The sequence below is a fragment of the Cervus elaphus genome, chromosome 16 (genome assembly GCF_910594005.1).
Source record: "Cervus elaphus chromosome 16, mCerEla1.1, whole genome shotgun sequence".
NCBI classification, from domain to species: Eukaryota; Metazoa; Chordata; class Mammalia; order Artiodactyla; family Cervidae; genus Cervus; species Cervus elaphus.
Window position 1 is genome coordinate 18,023,371 of NC_057830.1, and position 25,065 is coordinate 18,048,435.

The 25,065-nt window shown below is 38.9% G+C and overlaps 1 protein-coding gene across 1 annotated transcript; it reads left to right on the top strand.

Moving 5' to 3' along the window:
* The first annotated feature begins 715 nt into the window (after window positions 1-715).
* Window positions 716-2,944, top strand: LOC122710025 (prominin-1-like). Its single transcript, XM_043927477.1, has one exon. It carries the CDS (start codon window positions 935-937, stop codon window positions 2,942-2,944), a length of 2,010 nt encoding a protein of 669 aa, XP_043783412.1. The 5' UTR covers window positions 716-934.
* The last annotated feature ends 22,121 nt before the right edge of the window (window positions 2,945-25,065 follow it).

Below are 25,065 nucleotides of genomic sequence, written 5' to 3' on the forward strand. Positions count from 1 at the left end.
GTTTTCGGTGAGAAATCTAAGGTCATTCGAGTTGTCTTTCCCCTTTATGTAATATGTTGCTTTCCTCTGGCTGATTTTAAGATTTTTTCCCTCATTTTTATTTTTTAGTAGTTTGATTATGATGTATTGAGATGTAATTTTCTTTGCATTTATTCTGATTGGATGTCATCACATTTTTTGTATCTGTTTAATTATATCTTTAACTGAATTTTGGAAAATTTAAGCCATTGTTTCTGTCTTTGTTGAAATTTTTTTTTTTTTTGTGAAATCATTCTTTTATTGTTCACACACACATCTGCTATTGATACTCATTGAACTATCTACCGTGGAGTGGAAGGCGGGCCTTGAGCTGGTGAGGAGTTGGCTGCCTGCTTCTCTGAGGGCCCCTCTGAGGGGACCCGACCCCAGGGGCAGGGGGCTGCCCAGGAAGAGGCGGAGCCAAGCGGGACAGGCAGTTGCAGCCTGCTTCTCACTGTCTCCGGCTTTGCTGTTATTCATCTACCCTGTTTCGCTCCGAGCAGTGCTGGTGACCTGGCCGATGGGTCTTCGGAGGCCCTGGGGGCTGAGCTGCTGTTCACGCAGTGACCACAGGGCCTTGAAGCAAAGATACCTGAGCTGAGGATCTGGAACCCTCTGTCCCATCTTCCAGCGACCACCTAGCTAGTCTCCTGAATCCTGCGTGGCTCCCACTGCCAGCGTCAAGGACCACGGATGCTGCTTTGATGGACTGAGTCCTCCTCCCCTGCCTGCCAGAGAAGGTTCTCTGCTGCCCTTCGCTGCATGCCAGCCCGGCCAGGAAACTGAGGACACCGCAGACTCAACTTCAGGACGCTTCTTCTGCACAGGAACGCGCTCCTGCCGCCCCTAAGGCTTCCAGAACCCCTGACGTGGGCGGCCCCCAGTACCACCTCATGTTCAGGGCATCTTACTAGCCATGGTCCTCCTCCTCAGCTTCCTCCTGCTGCTGGGCCTCTGTGAGGACACCGTGTCAGAGGAGCCGTCATCATCCGGGTACCGTCCTGCTGATTTGGAGTTCCAGTTGCCTTCAACCCCCTATCAGACCAGCGACTCCTACGATCCTGGTCCCGCTGGCTTCTTCTTTCACATTGTGCGCCTGTTTGTTCACGTTGTGCAGCCCAATGCTTTCCCTGAAGATATTTTAAGAAATATTATACAGAAGAAGTTTGACCCCTCAAAGGAGTATGATAAGCCAGAAAACGTAGTCTTGACTCTGAAGATTATCTACTATGAGATCGGGGTTATTATCTGTGCTGCCCTGGGATTGCTGTTTATTATTCTGATGCCTCTGGTGGGATTTTTCTTTTGTCTGTGTCGTTGCTGTAACAAGTGTGGTGGAGAAATGAACCAGCGTCAGAAGAAAAATGGTCCCTTCCTCAAGAAGTATTTTACAGTCTCCCTCCTGGTGATCTGTGTGTTCATGAGCATCGGTATCATCTATGGTTTTGCGGCAAATCAGTACATGAGGACTCACGTGGAAGAGACTCGGAAATTGTCAGACAGTAACTTCAACGACCTGAGAACTCTCCTGAATGCGGTGCCAGGGCAAATTGACTGTATACTGGAGCAGTATACCCGCACTAAGGAGAAAGCATTTGACGATCTAGACAATATTAACTTGTTGCTGGGAGGCAGCATTTATGAGCGTCTCAAACCCAAAGTGCTCCCTGTGCTGAAGGACATCAAGGCCTTGGCAGAAGACATGAAAACTAATAGAGCTACCCTTGCCCGAGTGAACACTCTCTTAACGGACATGAAGCAGTCGTCTGCACATCTTCGCACCAGCCTGAGAGACATGAAAACGAGCATGGAGCAAACACTCACGGATCCCCAGTGCTCCTTTCCTGTAACGGCGACCACGTGCGCCAGCATCAGGCAGTCTCTGAACGTCCTGGATGGCAGCGTCAATTTTGATCAGCTCCCATCTTTGGATGGACACATTGCTCAGCTTGATGGACTGCTTCAAACAGATTTGTCCGGCCTGGTCCAAAAGGCCAATGACTCTCTTTCTGACATACCTGGGGAAGTGAAAAATCAAACCAGGGACTTCATATCAGAGTTTAAAAAGACCTTGAATTCCATTCAATCTGATGTCAAAAATGTAAGCACAAAGATTCCTATTCAGAAGACACTGTCGAATTTCGTCCGTTACGTTAATAACTCTGAAGATTATATCCTGAACTATTTACCCACTGTGGAAAAATGCAATTCATACAGGTGGCTCATTTGCTTGACCATCTGCTGCTTGCTGACCCTCATCTTGATTTTTTACCTCCTGGGCTTGCTGTGTGGCACGTTGGGCTGTGACCAGAATGCCACCCCAACCAACCGCGGCTGCGTCTCGAACACCGGGGGAGTCCTCCTCATGGTTGGGGTTGGATTCAGTTTCTTCTTTTCTTGGATAGTCATGACCATCGTGGTGCTGACTTTTGTCACTGGTGGAAATTTGGAAAATCTGGTTTGTGAGCCTTACAGAAACAAGAAGTTCTTCCAGATTTTGGACACTCCATATTTACTAAATGAGGATTGGGAATACTATCTCTCTGGCCTAGTACTTAACAAACCAGATATTAATCTCACTTTTGAACAAGTTTACAGTGACTGCAAAGAAAATAAAGGCCTTTATGCAACACTTAAGCTTGACCACATCTACAATGTCAGTGAAGAGCTCAACATTACAAAGCATACTGGAGACATAAATAGTAATTTGGAAAATATGAATTTAAGAATTAACGATATAGAACTGCTGGATAAAACAGGAAGGAAAACCCTTATGGATATCAGCTCTTCGGGAATAGGCAAAATAGACTATGCTGCCTACATAAACGCGACCGAGGGAAGTCCCACGAGAGTAAATCTTATGTCGTTTGCAGACAATCTCCAAAGAAAAGCCAACCAGCTGCCCCCAGGAAATTTTTTTAATTGAAGGATAATTGCTTTACATAATTTTGTAGTTTTCCGTCATACATCAACAAGATTCAGCCATAGGTACACACACGTCCCCTCCCTCCCATCGCCCTCCCCTTCCCACCCTTCAGCCTGTCACAGCACCCATGTTTGAGTTTCCCGAGTCATATAGCAAATTCCCATTGGCTATCTATTTTACATGTGGTATTGTAAATTTCTATGTTTCTCTCTCCATCTATCTCCCCTTGTCCCTCCTATCCTCCTCCTATATCCACAGGTCTATTCTCTATGTCTGTTTCTCCACTGTTGCCCTAAAAATAAATTTAAGCCATTGTTTCTTAAAATATATTTTCTACATTGATTTTTCCCTTCTATTTTTCTGGCACTTCACTGACATATATGTTAATTATCCAATCTGGAAAAAAGTTTCAGATTGGAAATTTTCAATTGCTCTATCTTCAGGTTAATTGATTTTTTTCCTCTGAAATATCCATTTTTCAAGTGAGCTATATATGCTTTTTGTTAATTCCATTATTGTATTTTTTGGTTCTAAAATTGTCATTTATTTTCTTCTTTATAATTCCTACTTCTTTCTTGAGAACTTCTATCTTCCCATTCATTTCAAGAATGTATTCCATTACTTTATGAGGCATGGTTACAATCTCTGCTTTATATTTTTTGATAATTCCAGTATCTGAGCCATTTTTAGCATCTGTGAATTTTCTAGCATCTGTGATTTTTATTAAGATTTTACAGGTACTTGTATATCAAGTACTTTTCAATTGTATACAGAACTTTTTGAATATTATGAGATTGTTAAATTCTTCAGAGAATGTTGTTGGCATTTTGTTTTCGCAGCAGCTGACCTCATTAGTTTCAGATGCAAGTCTTAACCTGTTTTTTGTGGGCTATAGTTTACAGGCCAGTTTTGTTTTCAAAGTTTATACAGTGCTGTTTGTGCCAGTTTGGGAACTCATCAGTGGTTTAAGCCAGCAGTCCCCAAAGTTTCTGGCACAAGGGACTGGCTTCATTGAAGATGATTTTTCGACAGGGAGTGGGGACGATGGTTTGGGGATGATTCAAGTGCATTATATTTATTGTGCATTTTATTTCGATGATTATTACATCAGCTTCGCCTCAGATCATCAGGCATTAGATCCTGGAGGTTGGGGACCCCTGATTTAAACTATAGTGTGACAGAAAAAAAAGGAGGAAGTCAAGAGCCTACCTGGAGTAACAGGCAAATTTGGCCTTAGAGTACAAAACAAAGCAGGGCAAAAGCTAATAGAGTTTTCCAAGAGAACGCACTGGTCACAGCAAACACCCTCTTCTAGCAACACAAGAGAAGCCTCTGCACATGGACATCACCAGATGGTCAACACCGAAATCAGCCTGATTATATTCTTTGAAGCCAAAGATGGAGAAGCTCTACACAATCAGCAAAAACAAGACCGGGAGCTGACTGTGGCTCAGATCATGAACTCTTTATTGCCAAATTCAAACTTAAATTGAAGAAAGTAGGGAAAACCACTAGACCATTCAGATATGACCTAAAACAAATCCCTTATGATTATTATACAGTGGAAGTGACAAGTAGATTCAGAAGGGATTAGATCTAATAGAGTGCCTGAAGAACTATGGATGGAGATTTGTGACATTGCACAGGAGGCAGTGATCAAGACCATCCCCCCAAAAAAGAAATGCAAAATGGCAAAATGGCTGTCTGAGGAGGGCTTGAAAACAGCTGTGAAAAGAAGAGAAGCTAAAGGCAAAGGAGAAAAGGAAAGATATATCCATCTGAATGCAGAGTTCCAAAGAATAGCAAGGAGAGATATGAAAGCCTTTCTCGGTGGTCAGTGCAAAGAAACAGAGGAAAACAATAAAATGGGAAAGACTAGAGATTTCTTCAAGAAAATCAGAGATACCAAGGGAACATTTCATGCAAAGATGAGCACAATAAAGGACAGAAATGGTGTGGACCTAACAGAAGCAGAAGATAGTAAGATGAGGTGACAAGAAAACACAGAGGAACTATACAAAAATCTTCATGACCCAGATAACTATGATGGTCTGGTCACTCACCTAGAGCCAGACATCCTGGAGTGCGAAGTCAAGTCATAGGAAGCATGACTATGAACAAAGCTATTGGAGGTGATGGACTTCCAGTTGAACTATTTCAAATCCTAAAAGATGATGCTGTGAAAGTGCTCCACTCAATATGCCAGCAAATTTGGAAAACTGAGCAGTGGCCACAGGACTGGAAAAGGTCAGTTTGCATTCCAATCCCAAAGAAAGGCAATGCCAAAGAATGTTCAGATTACCACACTATTGCACTCATCTCACATGCTAGCAAAGTAATTCTCAAAGTTCTCTGAGCTAGGCTTCAACAGTATGTGAACCATGAACTTCCAGATGTTCAAGCTGGTTTTAGAAAAGGCAGAAGAAGCAGAGATCAAATTGCCAACATCCATTGGATCATAGAAAAAGCATGAGAGTTCCCAAAAAACATCTACTTTTGCTTTATTGACTATGCCAAAGCCTTTGACTGTGTGGATCACAACAAAACTGTGGAAAATTCTTCAAACGTTGGGAATACCAGACCACCTGACCTGCCTTCTGAGAAATCTGTACGCAGGTCAAGAAGCAACAGTCAGAACTAAACATGGAACAGACTGGTTTCAAATCAGGAAAGGAGTACATCAAGGCTGTATATTGCAACCCTGCTTATTTAACTTATATGCAGAGTACATCATGTGAAATGCCAGGATGGATGAAGCACAAGCTGGAATCAAGATTGCCAAGAGAAATATCAATAACCTCAGATATGCAGATGACATCACCCTTATGGCAGAAAGGGAAGAAGAACTAAAGAGCCTCTTGATGAAAGTGAAAGAGGAGAGTGAAGAAGTTGGCTCAACATTCAAAAAACTAAGGTCACAGCATCTGGTCCCATCACTTCATGGCAAATAGATGGGGACACAAAGGAAACAGTGTCAGACTTTATTTTCTTGGGGCTCCAAAATCACTGCAGATGGTGATTGCAGCCATGAAATTAAAATATGCTTGCTCCTTGGAAGAAAAGCTATGAGCAACCTAGACAGCATATTAAAAAGCAGAGACATTACTTTACCATCAAAGGTCCATCTAGTCAAAGCTATGCTTTTTCCAGTAGTCATGTATGGATGTGAGAGTTAGACTATAAAGAAAGATGAGCATTGAAGAATCGATGCTTTTTAACTATGGCGTTGGAGAAGACTCTTGAGTCCCTTGGACTGCAAGGAGATCCGAGCAGTCAATCTTAAAGTCCTTCATTAGAAGGACTGATGCTGAAGCTGAAACTCCAGCACTTAGGCTACCTGATGCAAAGAAGTGACTCATTTGAAAAGACCTTGATGCTGGGAAAGATTGAAGGCAGGAGGAAAAGGGGATGACAGAACATGAGATGGTTGGATGGCATCACCAACACAATGGACATGAGTTTGAGTAGGCTCCTGGAGTTGGTGATGGATAGGGAGGCCTGGGGTGCTGCAGTTCATGGGGTTGCAAAGAGTCAGGCACGACTGAGCAACTGAACTGAACTGAACTGTGAGAGCAAATCTCAGGTTAATACCATGCTTTTGCAGTTCAGAGGATAATCCTGTGACTTTATACACAGGTTTAGGGTTCTCTTGCAACAGATCCTTCGTCTCTGTGATTTCCCCCATACTCTCTAACTTCAGGAGGTTCTATTTGCTGACCCTCTGCTATTGGGCTGAAGTTTTAGTGTCCTTTTTTCTCACAAACCCCTGGAGAAGGAAATGGCACTCCATTCCACTCCTGGAAAATCTCATGAACATGGGAGCCTGGTGGGCTGCAGTCCATCGGGTCGCAAACAATCAGGCACGACTGAGCGACTAACACTTACACTCTGTTATAAACTTCCTATTATTGACTATACCTCAGCATTAAAGTGGTGAGAGAAAAAAGAGAGCAATAGCCTGAATTTCCCCCAAAATCTTTGGACTACAGGGACTTCTTTTCTGAGTTCTTTTTATCAGAAAGCAGGATTTTATCTCATGGTTTTGGTGCCCGAGTGACCACTACTCCTATCCTTGCTATGCAGATGCAGCTTCCTGACTGGGGCTTGCATAAGGCTTGGGCTGTGTGGTTTAAAAAAAACTGGAATTTCCTATGCAAATCAAAACCACAGTGATGTGTCACTTCACACTCCTGGGAATGCTGTTACTAAAAAGTCAAGAAATAACAAATGTTGGTGAGAATGTGGAAAAACAGGAACCCTCATATATAGTTGTTAGAATGTAAATTCATGCAACCACTGTGGAAATCAGTATGGAGTTTCCTCAAAAAAATTAATAGAACTACCAAACAATCTAGCAATTCCATTCTTGGGTATTTATTTGAATAAAATGAAAACACTATTTCAAAAAGAGATATGCACCCCTATGTTCATCACAGTGCTGTTTACAACAGCCAAGATAAAGAAATAACCTAAGTGTCCATCAATGGTGAATGGATAAGGAAGATATGTATATATACACACACACAAAATGGAATACTACTCAGGCATAAAAAGATGAAGTCTTGCCATTTGTAATAATATGTATGGGTCTTGAGGGTATTATACTAAGTGGTATAAGTCATATAGAGGAAGAGAGATACTGTATGATTTCACTGATATGTGAAATATAAAAAATGAACAAAACCCCAAATAAGTAAACAAAACACAACAAACCTATGGCTGACTCATGTCAATGTATGGCAAAAACCACCACAATATTGTAAAGTAGTTAGCTTCCACAATTAAAATAATTAATTAAAAAAAAACCCAAATACATAGATACAGAGAACAGAGTACTAGTTAACTAGGGGAAGGGGCTGAGGACAAAATGGGTAAAAGGAAAAACTATAAGTTGACAGATAGCAACTTAATTTTGGATGGTAAACATGCTAGTTTATATAGAAGTCAAAACATAAGGTACACATGAAACTTATATAATGTTGTACAGCAATATTATCTCAATAAAAACAAACCCAACCTCCCCAAAGAAACAAAACTGGAGCTTCCCTATAACTATTCTTATAGGGTTCTCTTTCCTCATTCTCTGGACAGAAAAGAAGAGAGAATTTTTTGGTAATTTTTCTGTTCATACACACAAATTTGTCATGTCTTAAAACCTGAGATCATGGGAGTCATGGGAGAAAAAAAACAAAACAGGTGGCTCATGGCTGTATTAGTTATTCTTCATGTTTTTATTTCCTTCCTAAATCTACTTGCTATTATTATATACATTTGAAAGTTCTCAGTTAGTGTCTTGTTTACTTATAATAAGTTTGGGGGAGATAGGGTAGATTGTTTTTGTGCGTGCGTGTGTGTGTGTGTGTGTGTATGCATATGTGTGCTTAGTTGTGTCTGACTGTGAATGCATGGGTGGTAGCCAGCCAGTTTCCTCTGTCCATGGAATTTTCCAGGCAAGAATACTGGAGCGGGTTGCCGTTTCCTTTTCCAGGGGATCTTTTCAACCCAGGGATCGAAACTGCATCTCTTACATCTCCTGTGTTGTAGGCAGATTCTTTTACCACTGGGCTACCTGGGGATTTAGGCTATACTTACTCCATCTTAATTAAAATTCAAACCTCAAAAAATTGAAGCTTGAGATTTAGAAATAAATTAATGGGAACCTCACAAAAGAATTACTAAGTCATTACTATTCTGATAAATTAGGGTCATGACATTTAAGAAACCTAAAAACTCACTGTAAGAAAGATTCAATAGTTTTCTTGTATTAAATGCTTTTTACTTAGTTGGTTGGATTTTGAATTATCCTGTAGTTTCAGTTCTTCTCATGCATTAAATTATTTCACTACTCCTTGACATAATAAGGACTGGGTGTTTTGTTTGACAAATGATTCATTTGACCTATTTATGAATAAATGGAATTGTTTGACATTTCTACTACAAAGAGTAAAGATATTTTAATTTTTCTATATTATTTTTCTTCCTCAGTGAAATGACTTCTTAAATGTTAAGAATTTTAGTCACTTTTGAGAATAAATTGCTTTATAGCAAAAATGGTTTTAACATCTATATATCGTAATAAATTACATAATAGCATCTACTTGCTCTATGCACAACTTTAAAAATTTTAGATGCATTATAACAAGAAAGAACATTGACTGTAATACTGTCCCTTTATGATGCACTAAATTCTAAATTGAATACTTTTCATAATAAAAAGGAACAGTTTAAATTTTAACAATAGCCACACCTCCTATAATTCCTACCTTTTCAAATTCTCATAAATATTTTAATCTTGAGAATGAAATTTATTAATTAAAAAATAAAGCTTTCTGTATTCTACCTCTTATTAACAATCATTCAAAGCAAGTTACTTCATCTGTTGGTGCTGCAGCTTCTCTGTAATCAATTGTAATAGCACCCATCATTTTACATGATTGTTACTAGGATTCCATGAGGGTACAATATCTGTGAAATGGACAGGCATAGTGATTTGTAGTTACTAATTGTTATAATGTATTATTGCTTCTCCATACTACCACCATGGCTTCTCATTATCAAATTCACCCACTGTCAATAGATGACATTTGTGCTATTCTTGATGTCCCCAGCTATGCCAAACATAAAGCCTCTGACCCCATCATGTAGGTGCTCTTAATAGACTCCTCATGCGTTGTCCATTTAGAAGAATATAGTGGGTACACAACATCACTGTCAGTTTCTAGTTACCAGTTGTTTTTAGGAAATCTATGATGACGAGATTTATACTGATGACATTACAAAGCTAAAATGAGTCAAAGGGACAAGTGAGCTACTTTCAGGAGTACAAAGGAAATCATGCATTCAACATATATTTCCTGAGCTCCAGCTCTATACCAAGAATTGGGCTAAGATCTGGAAATTAAACTGCCAACCAAATGTGTCTACACATAGATTTGTGGAGAAATGAGAACTCTCTAAATTCTTTCAGATAGGGATTGTCTTTCATTCATTTTAGTGCTCTCAGCATTTAGCAGAATTTCTGACATATGGTAAGAGTAGTAAATTAAATTTTTGAGTTATATCTCATGGCCAATTTTTATTGCTAAGTAGCATCATTTTTAAGACCTGGACTGGACATGCCTGAGCAACTAAGCAGAGTGGTAAAGAACCCACATGCCAACGCAGGAGACAATAAGAGGCGTGAGTTTGATCCCTGGGGGGGGAAGATCCCCTGGAGGAGGATTGCAACCTGCTGCAGTATTCTTGCCTGGAGAATCCCATAGACAGAGGAGTCTGGAAGGCTACAATCCATGGGGTCACAAACAGTTGGACATGACTGAAGTGACTTAGCATGCATGCAGGGTCACACCCTTTCTACAAAATATAACCCCAGTAGTAAAATCTGAAACTGTTTTGATAGACTCGGAACAGGATATCAAAGCCACTGGCTTCTCTCAACCTTATGGCAGTATACCTAAGGGACCTAACTTGAAGACCATCCTTCTGAAGAAGTACCACCTCTCATCACATCAGATGTGAAGAATGTCCTGTTGAATGGAATCTGCATAATCTAGCTTTTCTTCAGTACCTCCCATTTTCTCTTACATAAAAATCTTATCAGAACAATATATGATCATTACACTGAGCAAAAATCACAAATTCTATTCTTTGTTACATTTTCATTAAAATAGAGTCAGAGGCCTGCCATACAACAAAGGAATTCATGATCCTGTGTGTCCTGAAGCAAGCCTATTCCCAGCAGCTCCCACCAACTCTCACGGACTCCAGGGAGGGGCACATCTCTGTGGAGGATTTGCTTAAGCCTCCCTCTTGATTATGGTTTCCCTCTGTATGTTTCAGTGAGATAGGGAAATCCCAGTCACATTTGTTCTCTCTCCACATCTTCGTTTTAATCCATATAGCTCGGAGTTCTCATCCCATAGGGTTCTGTAGAGACAAATATATAGAGAGAGGGGGAGCAGACTAAGCCCATTGTCTGAGGGAGTAGTGGGAAATAATTGAGTTTGAAATAAGAATGTGGATTAAAATATATTACATATTCAAAGAATTTTAAACTGCTGAGTAGAGCCTCTACTCTGCCCAAGGAGGAAGCCGGGTCAGAGAGTCCAGGCAGTGGAGAGTCCATCTTGCAGTCCTGCTCCCGCCCCACCACGGAACGTGAACCCTGGCTCTACCTGACCCAGGAGCCTGAGCGGGCAGCCTTAGAGCCCAGTCTGTGGTGCTACTTCAAGTGAGTATTTTTTTCCAAGCACAAACCAATTAACTCAGTTCACTGTAGACACTGACCCAATGTCCCACAAATTTAACTTAATTCTGACACTGTCTCCCTGCAGATAGCATGAGATTCCACAGGTTAAGGAATCTTAGTTGCATGACTGACCACACTTCAGAGGCCAATTACAGGGTCAGGTCATTCATTACCAGTGCTTCTGACTGATTTGTTATAAATCAGGTTCCCACGACTCCCCTCCACGGGTTTGATTAATTTGCCAAAGGAGCTCACAGAAGTCAGGAAACAAGTTTATTTACTAGATTACTGATTTATTATAAAAGATATTAAAAGATACAAATGAATAGCCAGATGAAGAGCAACATAAGGCCAGGTGTGGGGGAAAGGGGCACAGAGCTTGTATTCCTACTCATTCTGAGCTTGCCCAGCACCTTCACCTGTTCAACAAGCTGGACGCTCTTCCACATCCATCCTTCTGGGTTTCTATGGAGGCTTTGTTACACAGACATGACTGTTTGGTGATTGAACTCAGTCTTCAGCCTTTCTCCCTCCCCCAGAGAGGCTGTTCCAACACTCTCATCACAAGTTTGCTTCCCCTGGAACCAGGTCCCCATCCTTTGGTTGATGTTCGTTCAGTCAGTTAAGTCTTGTCCAACTCTTTGCAGCCCCACGGGGTGTAGCTCCTCTGTCCATGAGCCTTCTCAGGCAAGGATACTGGAGTCATTACGATTTCATTCTCCAGGGGATCTTCTTGATCCAGAGATGGAACCCAAGTCTCCTGCATTGTAAGGCAGATTCTTTACCCCTGAGCCACCTGGAAGCCCTTATCCTTAGGTTACCTAGGGGCTTTCTAAAAGTCACCTTATTAATGTAACAAAAGACACCTTTAGCTTCTCATCACTTGGCTGAAAGGGGTTTAGGAGCTCTGAGCCAGGAATGGGGACAAAGACCAAATACATATTTCCTATTATCAGTTCAGTTCAGTTGCTCAGTCGTGCCTGACTCTTCGTGACCCCATGGACTGCAGCATGCCAGGCTTCCCTGTTCATCACCAACTCCCGGAGCTTACTCAAACTCATGTCCATCGAGTTGGTGATGCCATCCAACTATCTCATCCTCTGTCTTCCCCTTCTCCTCCTGCCTTCAATCTTTCCCAGCACCAGGGTCTTTTCCAGTGAGTCAGCTCTTTGCATCAGGTGGCCACAGTAATGGTGCTTCAGCATCATTCTTCTAATGAGTATTCAGGACTGATCTCCTTTAGGATGGACTGGTTTGATCTCCTTGCAGTCCAAGGGACTCTCAAGAGTCTTCTCCAACACCACAGTTCAAAAGCATCAATTATTCGGTGCTTCAGCTTTCTTTATATTCCAACTCTCACATCCATACATGACTACTGGAAAAACCTGAGATTTGACTAGTTGGGCCTTTGTTGGCAAAGTAATGTCTATAATTTTTAATATGCTGTCTAGGTTTGTCATAGCTTTTCTTCCAAGGGACAAGCATCTTTTAATTTTATGGCTGCAGTCACCATCTGCAGTGATTTTGGAGCCCAAGAAAATAGTCTCCCACTGTTTCCATTGTTTCCGCATCTATTTGCCATGGAGTAATGGGACCAGATCCCATGATCTTTATTTTTTGAATGTTTAGATTTAAGCCAACTTTTCCACTCTTCTCTTTCATTTTCATCAAGAGGCTCTTTAGTTGCAGGCAGATTCTTTACCAGTTGAGCGACCACGGAAGCCCAACATGATGACTAGAGTTAACAATATTGTGTATTTGAAAGCTGCTAAGAGAGCAGATGTTAGGTGTTCTCACTTTACCCACACACATACACACAACACAAATGGTAATTATGTGAGATGATGGATGTGTTAACTAACTTTATTGTAATAACCATTTTGCAATATATACGTATATCTAATCATGGGGGGAAGCCCAGTAGCTCAGCTGTAAAGAATCCACCTGCAATGTAGGAGACACGGGTTCAATCCCCGAGTCATGAAAATCCCTGAAGAAGGAAATGGCAACCCACTCCAGTATTCTTGCTGGGAAAATCCCATGGACAGGAGGAGTCCATGGTCTTACAAAGAGTTGGACACAACTGAGTGACTGAACACAACAATATTAAGTCATCACGCATACACGTTAAACATTGTTAAACTGACAACGTTATATATCAGTTAAAAAGTATTTTAATCTTTTATTATCTCTGTACTAGACTAGCAGTTGGACCAGGGAAAAAGATGTGAAGGCTTGTTGTTTGATCACTTCTGTAATTCATAATTCATTTCAATACTTCCCTCCCTCTTTGCTCCCCTGGCCCCTCAACCCCCACTTCCTATAACCTTCTCCCTCCACCATTGCCCACCCACTCACTCCCCAACCACTACTAGGATTGGTTTTCCCTTAGTTTTAATCCTTCGGCTTCCAAGGAAGCCAGAATACCTAGTAGATCAGTGATAAAGTCTATCATGCCTTAGACTCTGAGTCATGACCCTCCTTATTCAATCTTTCCTTGGCCCAGTTCCTGGGACTGAGTTTTTCCTTCCTTTTTGCTATTCATTCATGTTCTGCTTTCCTGAGAACGGAGTTCTATAAATGCAACTGCAAGTCATGTGCCCAGAACTACCTCCCTTTCCAGTAATGGTTCCCCTCCTGAACAGGTCTCCAGGAGTTGGCACAGTCTCCAGTGCTCGGGAGATGTGTTTACTCTGATGAAGCTATACTCTCAAAACTTGTGTACCCTTCTTTACTATGTTACACTTAACAAGGTGTTTATTAATTTTTATTAAAAATTTAAATGAAAAACAAGAGGACTCAGTGCAAAACAACAAGAATTTGGAGAAAGAATTTCTATATCTTATAGAAAATAACATTTGCGAGGAGAATGTCTACATGGTTGATGGGGACTGATAAGAGATGCTCAGAGAAGTTGGATAAATTGTTCTGTTTGGCTTTGGAAGGGTGTGTGTGTGTGTGTGTGTGTGTGTGTGTGTGTGTGTGTGTGTATGTATAGAAAGAAGGAAAACAGCTAGAAAAGCCCCCAGAGATGTCTTGCCTTTTAGTTAAACCCTGCAATGAATTTTATAAAATGCTACCCAGTACTTTTCTGATGATAAGTTTCCACATCACTCTTGTGACTCCAGAGGTTCTGTCATGTCTGGATTTCCCTTGTATGCCCATACCCAACTAATTGGCATCTGCAGGTGACAGAATAAGGGCTGTGCATGCCATCACCTTCTCAAAAATTAGCCTTTCAGGGTCAGTTTGTCTGCCCCACTTCCTGCCCTCCTGAACACCTATCTTGTACTGACCCCAATATGCCAAAACCAGCAGCCTTTTATAGCCATGTCAAGTGTTTTCACACACAATATAAATGTTTCTGCTCTCTGATGTTGAGGCAGGCCATAAAACATATTTAGTATTGTTATTTAAAGTTCAATTTGACCTGAGTCCCTGGTAGCCTGGGGTGAGAAAATTCTGAGGATAAAAAGGTTACTAGTAGTTTTTATGGATCAGGAAAGCTCATTTAAGTGATAAATCTGGAGGACAAGAGTAAAAGTTGTCTATAGATAAGTTATATCATGACAAGATGGTGCCCTGAATAACCCTAATCTGCATAAACTAAACCACTGTGGAAAAAATTTAATTGTTTTTGCTTTAAGACACTTTGAGGTTATTATGAGCCTTATTTCCTAAATATTGTGGGATTTCATTTGTTTGCTTATGGGCTTATGCCCTAGTCACACAAAGAAGAGTGCAGAATTTGAGCCCAGAAAAAGCAAAACCATATTATAGAAGCTACATCTTTAATTCATTTTATTTGAAACTAAGGATAGGTGAACTACCTAAAATATTCATGGTGTTTTGTTTATCTTTGCCAAAAATGGACTTTGTAAGCACCAAATTCTTGTGACTACCAGTTCTGATCTTTAAAATGCAATACTGTTTGAACACCCTGATAAAAAATTGTTCTAAAACTGGTTAGAAGTTTGTTAAGCATTCTAGTTACTCTCTTTATTCTAAACCCATACTAAAGAAAATGGATTATTCACAAATTGTTTTAAGGTTCTAGGAAAGCACAGATAAAAATATTCTTGAATTCAAGTAATTAGTGATCTAATTTTGGAATTTAGAAATATAAATACAGTTCAGAGTCATAAGGGTTATACCAGAAGAATGTTCAAAATCCTAGAAGCATGAAAAAATCATGACAAAGCAAGTAATGGCTATGTTGGGCTTTGAAGAATGAGAGCTGATCAGGAAGAAGAGTTGCATTAGGGATAGGTCATGAATGAATGTGTGTATCATGTTATGGATGCAGAAAAGCAGCTGGGAGTGAGGCAGTTGTGTGGTGGAGATCAAACCTGAAGCAGAGAACACAGTTACAGTATCACATTGCAAGGCTATAGCAAAAATCTGTGTGCTTAGTCACTTAGTCGTGTCCGACTCTGCAACCCCCTGGACGGTAGCCCGCCAGGCTCCTCTGTCCATGGGATTCTCTAAGCAAGAATACTGGAGTGGGTTGCCATTTCCTTCTCCAGGGGATTTTCCTGACCCAGGGATAAACCATAAATCTAAGTAGTAAAATTTACTATCACGTTTAACATATTTTCAGTATCGGAAAGTTCTTATCAAAGGAAGAATTACATGTTTGCAATTAGATTTATAAATGCTTTGAAAATTATTCATTTAATAAACACTTATTAGATATGAGTCATGTAACAGGTTCTGGAGAAGGGGATGACAACCCTCTCCAGTATTCTGGTCTGGAGAATCCCCATGGGCAGAGCAGCCTGGCGGGCTACAGTCCATGGGGTCGCAAAGAGTCGGACACAACTGAAGCAATTTAGCACGTGTTAACAGGTATTGAAAAGCCAGAAATATATAAGGATGTGTGCAAAGATTTAGCTATAATGATAGTCATCACAAGGGTACTTACAACAAAACCTGAAAACAATCAAAGACCCACAATTATTAGACTGCTTAAAAACAGCAGTTCCTTGTGAAGAGCCAGCTCATTGGAAAAGACCCTGATGCTGAGAAAGATTGAGGGCAGGAGGAGAAGCGGGCAACAGAGGATGAGATGGTTGGATGGCATAATCGACTCAACAGACATGGGTTTGAGCAAACTCCAGGAGATAATGATGGACACGGAAGCCTGGCATGCTGCAGTCCATGGGGCTGCAAAGAGTTGGACACGACTGAGTGACTGAACGACAGCAATAAGTATGTATATATACAATTTCTCTTTTAAAAGGCACATGAGTTTTGTACATTTTCTTTCCTTTTACAAAATATTATGAACAATTTCCATAACTGTTTGCCATCTGAATATAAATGCATTTCAGCATAGTCATAGCATGTATGTATATGTATACATGTAATATAGATGTAAGTATTGAGATGTCATATAAAAACATAGGTACTATAATTATGATGAATGTATTAATATGTGCTGTGCTGTGCCTCAGCTGTGTCCAGCTCTTTGTGACCCCATGGACTGCAGCCTGCCAGGCTCCTCTGTCCATGAGGATTCTCCAGGCAAGAATACTGGAGTGGGTTGCCATGCGCTCCTTCAGGGGATCTTCCCAATCCAGGGTTTGAACCTAGGTCTCCCACATTGCAGGTGGATTCTTTACAGTCTGAGCCACCAGGGAAGCCCATTAAGTAATATACATAATTTATTTTATAGTAACAGTACATGAAAACTTCTGCAAATTGTTCATATGTTTTTAAAGAAGACAATGTAAAAATATGTACCTTTTTAAAAAAGAAAGGATATATTCCTTACAGAAAGAAATATGAAAAGTATATACATGACAGTGTGGACTGGTTATAACTGGGTAATAACATTGTGATTTTTATTGTCTTATATGTGTTTTCAATAGTGAACTACATATTTTTGTAAAGAGAAAATTTTTTTATACCAGATATAGTCAAAACTTGTCCATCTCTATATGAAGTTGCAAAGGCCAACAGAACTCACACAAACTATTCTATGACCTGTGAATGCAAGGCGAAATGTGAATATGTTTGCTTGAGCTTGAATGGGATGACTGTACATGATGGTTACTTACAAGCCTTTTGAACCTGAGAAACTGCTGACTATCGATATCTGAATTATACCTCTGTCCACATTATTTCTGCATTTCTGAATATTACCTTAGCAACAGACCAGAGTGGTTTATATCAGGCTAGGTCGATGTGTCTCCAAATTCTTGGCATAGAAATTTGATCCAAAATTCAGATTGCACCAGTCTAAAGAGTATGCACTTAATGTTTAAATGCACACATAGAGTTAATCTGGCCTGTGGAGCTGACTTTTTCTTTAACAGTATGTCAGTAAATTGGGAGCTAAATGGTTTCTAATTTCATTTTAATAGTTCTAATAAAATTTAGAGCCCCAATAAATTTAGAGTACCATAGTTATAATAAACTGTGATTATAAAGACATTTTATTCTGCATGAAATACATATTTGTGACCACTTAATAATGAGAATGTACACTTCTAGTGGAAATGTAGTAAACATTACTGTGCTGAATACCTTCTTTATTTTATGGAACAGAGTTGTGCTTTGTAAGCCTAACCTAATTTGAATTCTTTTCAGGTAGTTTGTCAAACAATTAAAAAAAATCAGAAAGAAGGAAAACCATTTAAGTTAGGCACCACTGGAATACAATTTGGACTATATGCAATTTTAATTACTTTCTCAAATGATTATCAATTTGACTGAACGCAGAGTTCATCTATTACAACTTTTCCCCATGTAGATTCTATTCAAATATCTTTTCATATATAATATTCTGAAGAGATATCAAGGCTAGTCAGAGATTTTTCCTTCACCAATGAAATTCTTTATAAATAAAGTACATATGTTTATATATTACTTACATTTAAATTATATATTTGTGTATTACTTATAGACATAGTGTTTTACCTAGATGTTTTTCTCTTCATTAAGCATTAAACACTCAGAACTTTTAAGCTCAAGCCTTTTTGTACTTCAGGAAAATATTCTTCGTTACATCTATATTTTCTGGAAAACTTGTTCGTGATTTCTTTAGGAAGAGTATTGGGTCCCTTTGGCTAAACTCTGTTATTTTAAGTTACTTTTCTCTCTTTATGCCCTTTTTTCCCCCCAGTAACTAAAAGAGTACATTTGTTTTCCATAATATTGATTTGGCTTTTCAGAGTGACCTTAACAACTTTTAATGTAAATTTTAATTTTGTTTTTTAGTATCATTAGGTTTTTAAATCTCATACAGTTTCCTTTTATTTGCTTCTCAGCACAATTTTATTCTAGTATATTTCAAAGTATATTTTCTCTATATTGCAAGTACTGTATTTATATATTATGTTGCAGAGTCATGCTATACACAATATACTGTTAAGTGATTTTTTTGTGGGGGGTTAATTTATTTAACTACTAGAAGTGTCTGACAGCTTAGTGCTTAGACATATTTTTTGCCTAGTCACTCAGTCGTCTCTTTGCGACCCCTTGGACTGTAGCCCATGAGGCCCCTCAGTCCATGGGATTCTCCAGGCAAGAATACTGGAGTGGAGCTTAGACATATATATATGTATTTATTTATTTCTTGGACATCCTCAATATACACTTTCACTGCTCTTAGAGTCTTACTCTCATTTGCAGATGGATGGTTAATAAATTTATACAAATGTGTATGATCATCTCAGATCATTTCGTGGCTGATTGTGAAATTGAATCATGGATAGGTCAAGCAGGGAAATGATATATTATTCACTAGTCTTCTGAGCTGAATCAATTTTCTTCACATAATTTCCTTTGTGTTCCAGCATCCAGGTCAGATACAAACTATGGTTGTTTCTAGTCTTCTTAACAATGTTATCCTCATTCTTTCTAAAACATATGAAATATACTACATAACAATATGTATACCTATCAATAATATGGATGAATTGAATATAAAAACACTCCTAAATACCACTATCCTCTGTGATTTCATGTTTTGAACAATACCTTCCAAACCTTTTATGTAATCTTTCAGAATTTTACATAGTAAGAAAAAAAGTATGCATATGTAGTATTCTCCTAGAAGAAATCACAAATAAGGAAAAATGCAAGCTTGTGTTTTGACCAAGAAAGCCTTTCTGGGAAGCTGGGACCTAGAGTGTGTTCCTCCCTCATGATACAATTTTCTTTCTTTCTACCCAGAGGGGAGGGAGGCAGGTTAGTGGACCATGGAAAAATTAATTCAATATTGTCTAAACAGAGTTCAAAGTGTACAGAAGCTATGCTGTTTAGTATGCAAAGCAGAAAACCTGACAGAAAACACTGCCTTGAATCCTTTTGTAAAAATAGTTGAGACACACTAATGTTCTATGTTTACAATAAGAATGACATAAAAGTATCACCAATGAGAGAAAATAAGTGTGAACCGATTAATATCATATCATTCAGTTCTGAGTCTTGTCTTAGAATAAAGTTGATTTGCCTTGTCTACTATGTGAGAAGTCCACTATGCAACACGGATAGGGAGATTACAATATTTTATTGAGGATGAAAATACAAAGTAGCATGTATGATGGAATTTCTTCTCAAACCAATTAAATGGAAAGGTCACTTCCATATCGCCTAAATAAAAAAGAAACCTGCTCAAATAAAACCTTGAAACTTTATGATACTGACACAAAGGAAAGGGAATTGCTAATATTATTTAGGAAAGAAAGACTGAAACAGAAGTGGTCTAAAGGCATTATTCTAGAAATAGGAATGTGGGTGGAGAGGGGGAGGGCTAATTTTCTGTTTAATGTTTACATATAAAATATAAATTGAGTTCCTTCTCCCCTGCACATCCATTTTTATTATAATATAGAATAAATAAAAGTAGTTACAATAAGTTGAATGATGTAATTTAAAGTTTGAGGATGAGGGAATATCCAAGTATAGTTCTAGAAGTCCAGCACTACTGTTAGTGCTTCCTAATTCTGTTTCATATGCATGTACAATGGAAAGGATTTAGGCGGTTTGGGGCAGTTTTGCTTTCTTGGAAAATGGCAGATAGCAGAAGTTGTTGTTTTTCAGTCACTAAGTCATGACCGATTCTTTGTGACCCCATGGAATGAAGCACGACAGGCTTCCCTGTCCTTCATCATCTCCCAGAGTTTGCTTAAACTCATGTCCATCGAGTCAGTGATGCCATCCAACCATCTGCTCTCTTCTCCTCTTGCCCTCAATATCTCCCAGCATTAGGGTCTTTTCCAGTGAGTCAGTTTTTCACATCAGGTGGCCAAAATATTGGAGCTTCAGTATCAGTCCTTCCAGTGAATATTCAGGGTTGGTTTCCATTAGGATTGACTGGTTTGATCTCCTTTCTGTCCAGGGGATTCTCAAGAGTCTTCTTCAGCACCACAGTTTGAAAGCATCAATTCTTTGGGGCTCAACCTTCTTTATGGTCCAACTCTCACATCTGTACATGACTACTGGAGAAATCATAGCTTTAACTAGATGGACGTTTGTCAGCAAAGTGATGTCTCTGCTTTTTAATATGCTGTCTAGGTGTGTAATAGCTTTTCTTCCAAGGAGAAAATGTCTTTTAATTTCATGGCTGTTGTCACTGTCAGCAGTGATTTTAGAGCCAAGGAATATAAAATCTGTCATTGTTTCCACTTTTTCCCCATCTATGTACCACGAAGTGATGGGACTGGATGCTATGATCTTAGTTTTTTGAATGTTGAATTTTAAGCCAGTTTTTTCACTGTCCTCTTTCAACTTCATCAAGAGACTCTTTAGTTCCTCTTTACTTTCTGCCTTGAGGGTGATGTCATCTGCATATCTGAGGTTATTGATATTTCTTCTGGCAATCTTGATTCCAGCTTCTGTTTCATCCAGTTCAGCATTTTGCATAATGTAGAGCCCACCAGGGTTCCCCTGGTGGCTCAGACGGTAAAGAATCTGCCTGCAATGTGCGAGACCTAGGTTCAATCCTAGGTTGGGAAGATCCCTGGAGGAGGACATGGTAACCCACTCCAGTATTCTTGCCTGGAGAATCCCCATGGACAGAGGAGCCTGGTGGGCTACAGTCCATAGAGTTGCAATGAGTCAGACACGACTGAGTGCCTAATCACAGCACTCTACATTTAAGTTAAATAAGCAGGGTGACAATATATAGCCTTGTCATACTCCTTTCCCAATTTGGAACCAGTCCTTTGTTCCATGTCTGGTTCTGTTACTTCTTGACCTGCATACAGGTTTCTCAGGAGACAGGGAAGTTGGTCTGGTATTCCCATCTCTTGAGGAATTTTCCAGTTTGTTGTGATCCATACAGTCATAGGCTTTAGAATAGTCAATAAAGCAGAAGCAGATTTCTTTTTGGAATTCCCTTGTTTTTTCTATCATCGAGTGGATAAACATTATATTCAACAGATAACTTCTCCTGCCATATTTTCTGACAAAAGTGATCTGTGAACTGATGCCACATTCTGTCCAAATAATTGCTGCCGACTCATTGTTTTCTGAGTCATAGCAACCAAAAAGAAGGTGCAGGTTTTAATAAGCTCATTTTGAAACCTTGTAACATTAAATAATACATACTTGCTATAAGAAAATACCAGGTGAAATTGAGTGTTTTCAGGTGCAAACAGGAATTTGTATTAAGAATGATAATTTGGGTGAGAAGCTAAAAACTAGAACTGAAAATCTCTGAGCGTGTGTTCTCAGGAAAGAAAATGTTAAAAACATGAAGACTGCTAATGGCAATTTTAGTGGAATCTGTCACAACCTGCACCAACCCATTCATTTGTTACCACCCTGAAAGATTCAGTGCTGAGAAATTCTTCCATTGTGGCGGTTGCTACATTTATAGACTTAATGTGCAACAAGCCTTTTTATCTGGATTATTTGATAATTTTCCCTGTGACATGTTGGAGAGCATCAGTGATATAAGGGATTCTGCAATTACTAGATTAGTTGGCATTATTCTCAAAAACTTTTGACGTTTTAGAGAAAGAAAGAATGTATGCGTCAATTGCTTGTTAGTTTATTTTTACTTAAAAGTATCCTAAAGGTCCAGATTTTCTTCCCAGACAAGCAGATGGCAGATGATGCAAGGCTTGATGAAAGGCTTAGTGTGGGCTGTAGTTCTAGACACTGAGACTGGACCTGGGAGGGAAGTAGGAACACGGCTTTGGGGGAAAAAAATAGTATTGGGGCAAAAACTGTCCTGTAGAAATTCTGGCAAAGACCTACCTGGAAAAGCATGCCATTAAACCTTAAAAGAAGGCCAGGCAAAAATGGAAGAATCAGGTTTGTCAGCAAGACTTGAGCAGGTAGGGTCAGGAGGGAAAAAGAGGAGAGTGCCTGAGGCAGGGAGAAAAGAAAAAAAATGACTTCTTGTTTTGATGCTCTGTTACCCAGACTCTAAGGCCTAAGCACCTAATATAAGCCAAACCTTATTTCTGTCCCAGGTTACTGAGTTAAGCTTGTCATCATGTCTGTGGTTTAGACAGCAGAAGGGACCAAAAGTTACAGTGGGTTTTCATTAATGTGCCTGGAGTTAAAAAGGTAGTAAGTTGACCATTTTCACACCATGAATTTGAGTTTGAATTTATCAAACTTATAGTTTAGTTATAGATGGTGACTTTGTAATAAAAAGCAAATCAGACAGCCTATATAGCATTAGGTGTGGTTTCCTTTTCCAACAATTTTGCCTAAAATGCAGGAACATTTTAATTATATTTCTGGTCATTGCTCTTGTTAGAATTGTGCTAAATTTTCTAATTTCTAAATGGGGCCACAACACATTTGAATAATTTTTGTCTGTTTTCCTTATATATTTTAGGAGGAAGTTTCAGTTTGATTCTCTTGATATCTGATTAGATTTTCTAGCATCAGTTTTCCATTCAATCCATTCAAATCAATTTGTTGAGGACAGTTGAAAGTCAGACTTTCCTCATTCCAGTCCTAGACCACCTTTCCAGCTTCAGTCTTTAAAAAATGGGGCAAAACAGTTTCATCTTATACAACATATAACATCAGTTTCAGTTGTACAACATAATGATTAAATATTTGTACACATTGTAAAATGACCACCACAGTAAGCCTATTATAACATCATCATACAGTTGCACAATTTTTTCTTATGTAACTTTTAAGATCTCTTATCAAATTTCAAATATATCAATGTAATATGGTATTAACTATAATCACCATACTGTACGTTACATCCCCATGATTTATTTTGTAACTGAAAGTTTGCACTTGTCAACCCTCTTCACCCATTTTACCCATCCCCTCCCTCTGGAAACCACCAGTTTGTTCTCTGTGAGCTTAGGTTTCCTGTTTTGTTTTAGATTCCACGTATAAGTGAGATCATATGTATTTGTCTTTCTCTGTCTGACTTATTTCACTTAGCACAAGGTCCTCAAAGTCCATCCATATTGTTGCAAATAACAAGATTTCCTTCTTCTTATGGCTGAATATTTTAGTGTATGTGTGTATGATATTTTCTTTATCCATTCATCCATCAACAGACACTTAAGTTGTTTCCGTATCTTGTCTTCATATGCTAATGGGAAAACAGTTTAACACTTTTTTTTTTCTGTACCTTATATATTTCAAGAAAGGTCAAGCATGTACCATGTTCTAATTTTTCTATCATAACAGTTTGGTATTATGAATTTCACATTATGAAAAAGGCATAATAAATAGGTTATATTTGATATTTTTATAGGACTTTGAAAAATTAAAAATTAGACCCCAAATGGGTAAGTTATTCCGGCTCACTTTCCTTAGTCCTAAAATAATGGGCAGGGAGGGTGTTCTGAAACTGTTACCTTTCAGGGTGGAGAAGCTTTATCCTATATAAAGTACAGTGGAATACAGGTGTGAATAGTAAAACATGCTACTATGAGAAGAACCTTGACTTTGTCAGAGAATAATGATCCTCTATACAAATTATGCAGGTATATCTTTGATATACTATATTGCAATCTTTTTCAAATTGCAATTGGAAGATCTCTAGGGATACATTCTCAGGTCTGTAATGCTTTCTTGGTTCAATGTTTGTGGTTTTATTTTGGTAAGTTTAAAAATAAGGACATATTTGGGGCTCATCTCAGCAACTTGCATCTTAAGCATTGCATGGTAATCTCATTTATATTGGGTTGCCCAGAAAGTTCATTTGAATTTTTCCTTAACGGGTTTTCCTGTAACACGTTAGGGAAAAGCCTGAACGAACTTTTTGGCCAACCCAGTACTTCTGTAATTCTCTTTAGCATGAACTGGAGGTATTTTAATAGGATATGAAATTAAAGAAGTATTCTTAATATGGACATGTAGTAGGTGATGAGAAAATGACACTATAGCATGCTCTGCTAGATTTTATAGTGGCAAAGAGTGAAGAAAGTGGTGAGAAAATGATTCATTACAAGATTTATGTTAATATGCTGCTACTCTTAAGATAATAGAGTCTCACCCAAAGCAGTAACTATTTCACCTTCATCTGCATAATTAGATGTTATTGAGCTAAACTTGGTTTTGTGGTTTGTGCTTATTTTGTATTTTTTGCTATTTTACCATTTTATGAAAATGGAAGGCAAAAGGGGGTCATCTCAAAGTTATGTTCATATTTAAGTCTTGTGTGAAAAGGTTTTCCTTTTAAATAACTTTATATTTTAAAACAATATTTTAGAAACAGTTGTGTAGTTGAAAGATCGTGAACCTTGGAAGTAAAGAGATTCTCAAGTTCTGATTTTGTGGCACCATAATTGAGATAAGTTAACTTCTCTGTGCCTGCTTTTATCATGAGAATGATCACAGGAACTTTGTTGTTGAAATAGGTAACAGATGAAACCACGTGCAGTCAATATATGCTTGTTTTCCTCCTTCCTTTTTTCTCTCTATTCTG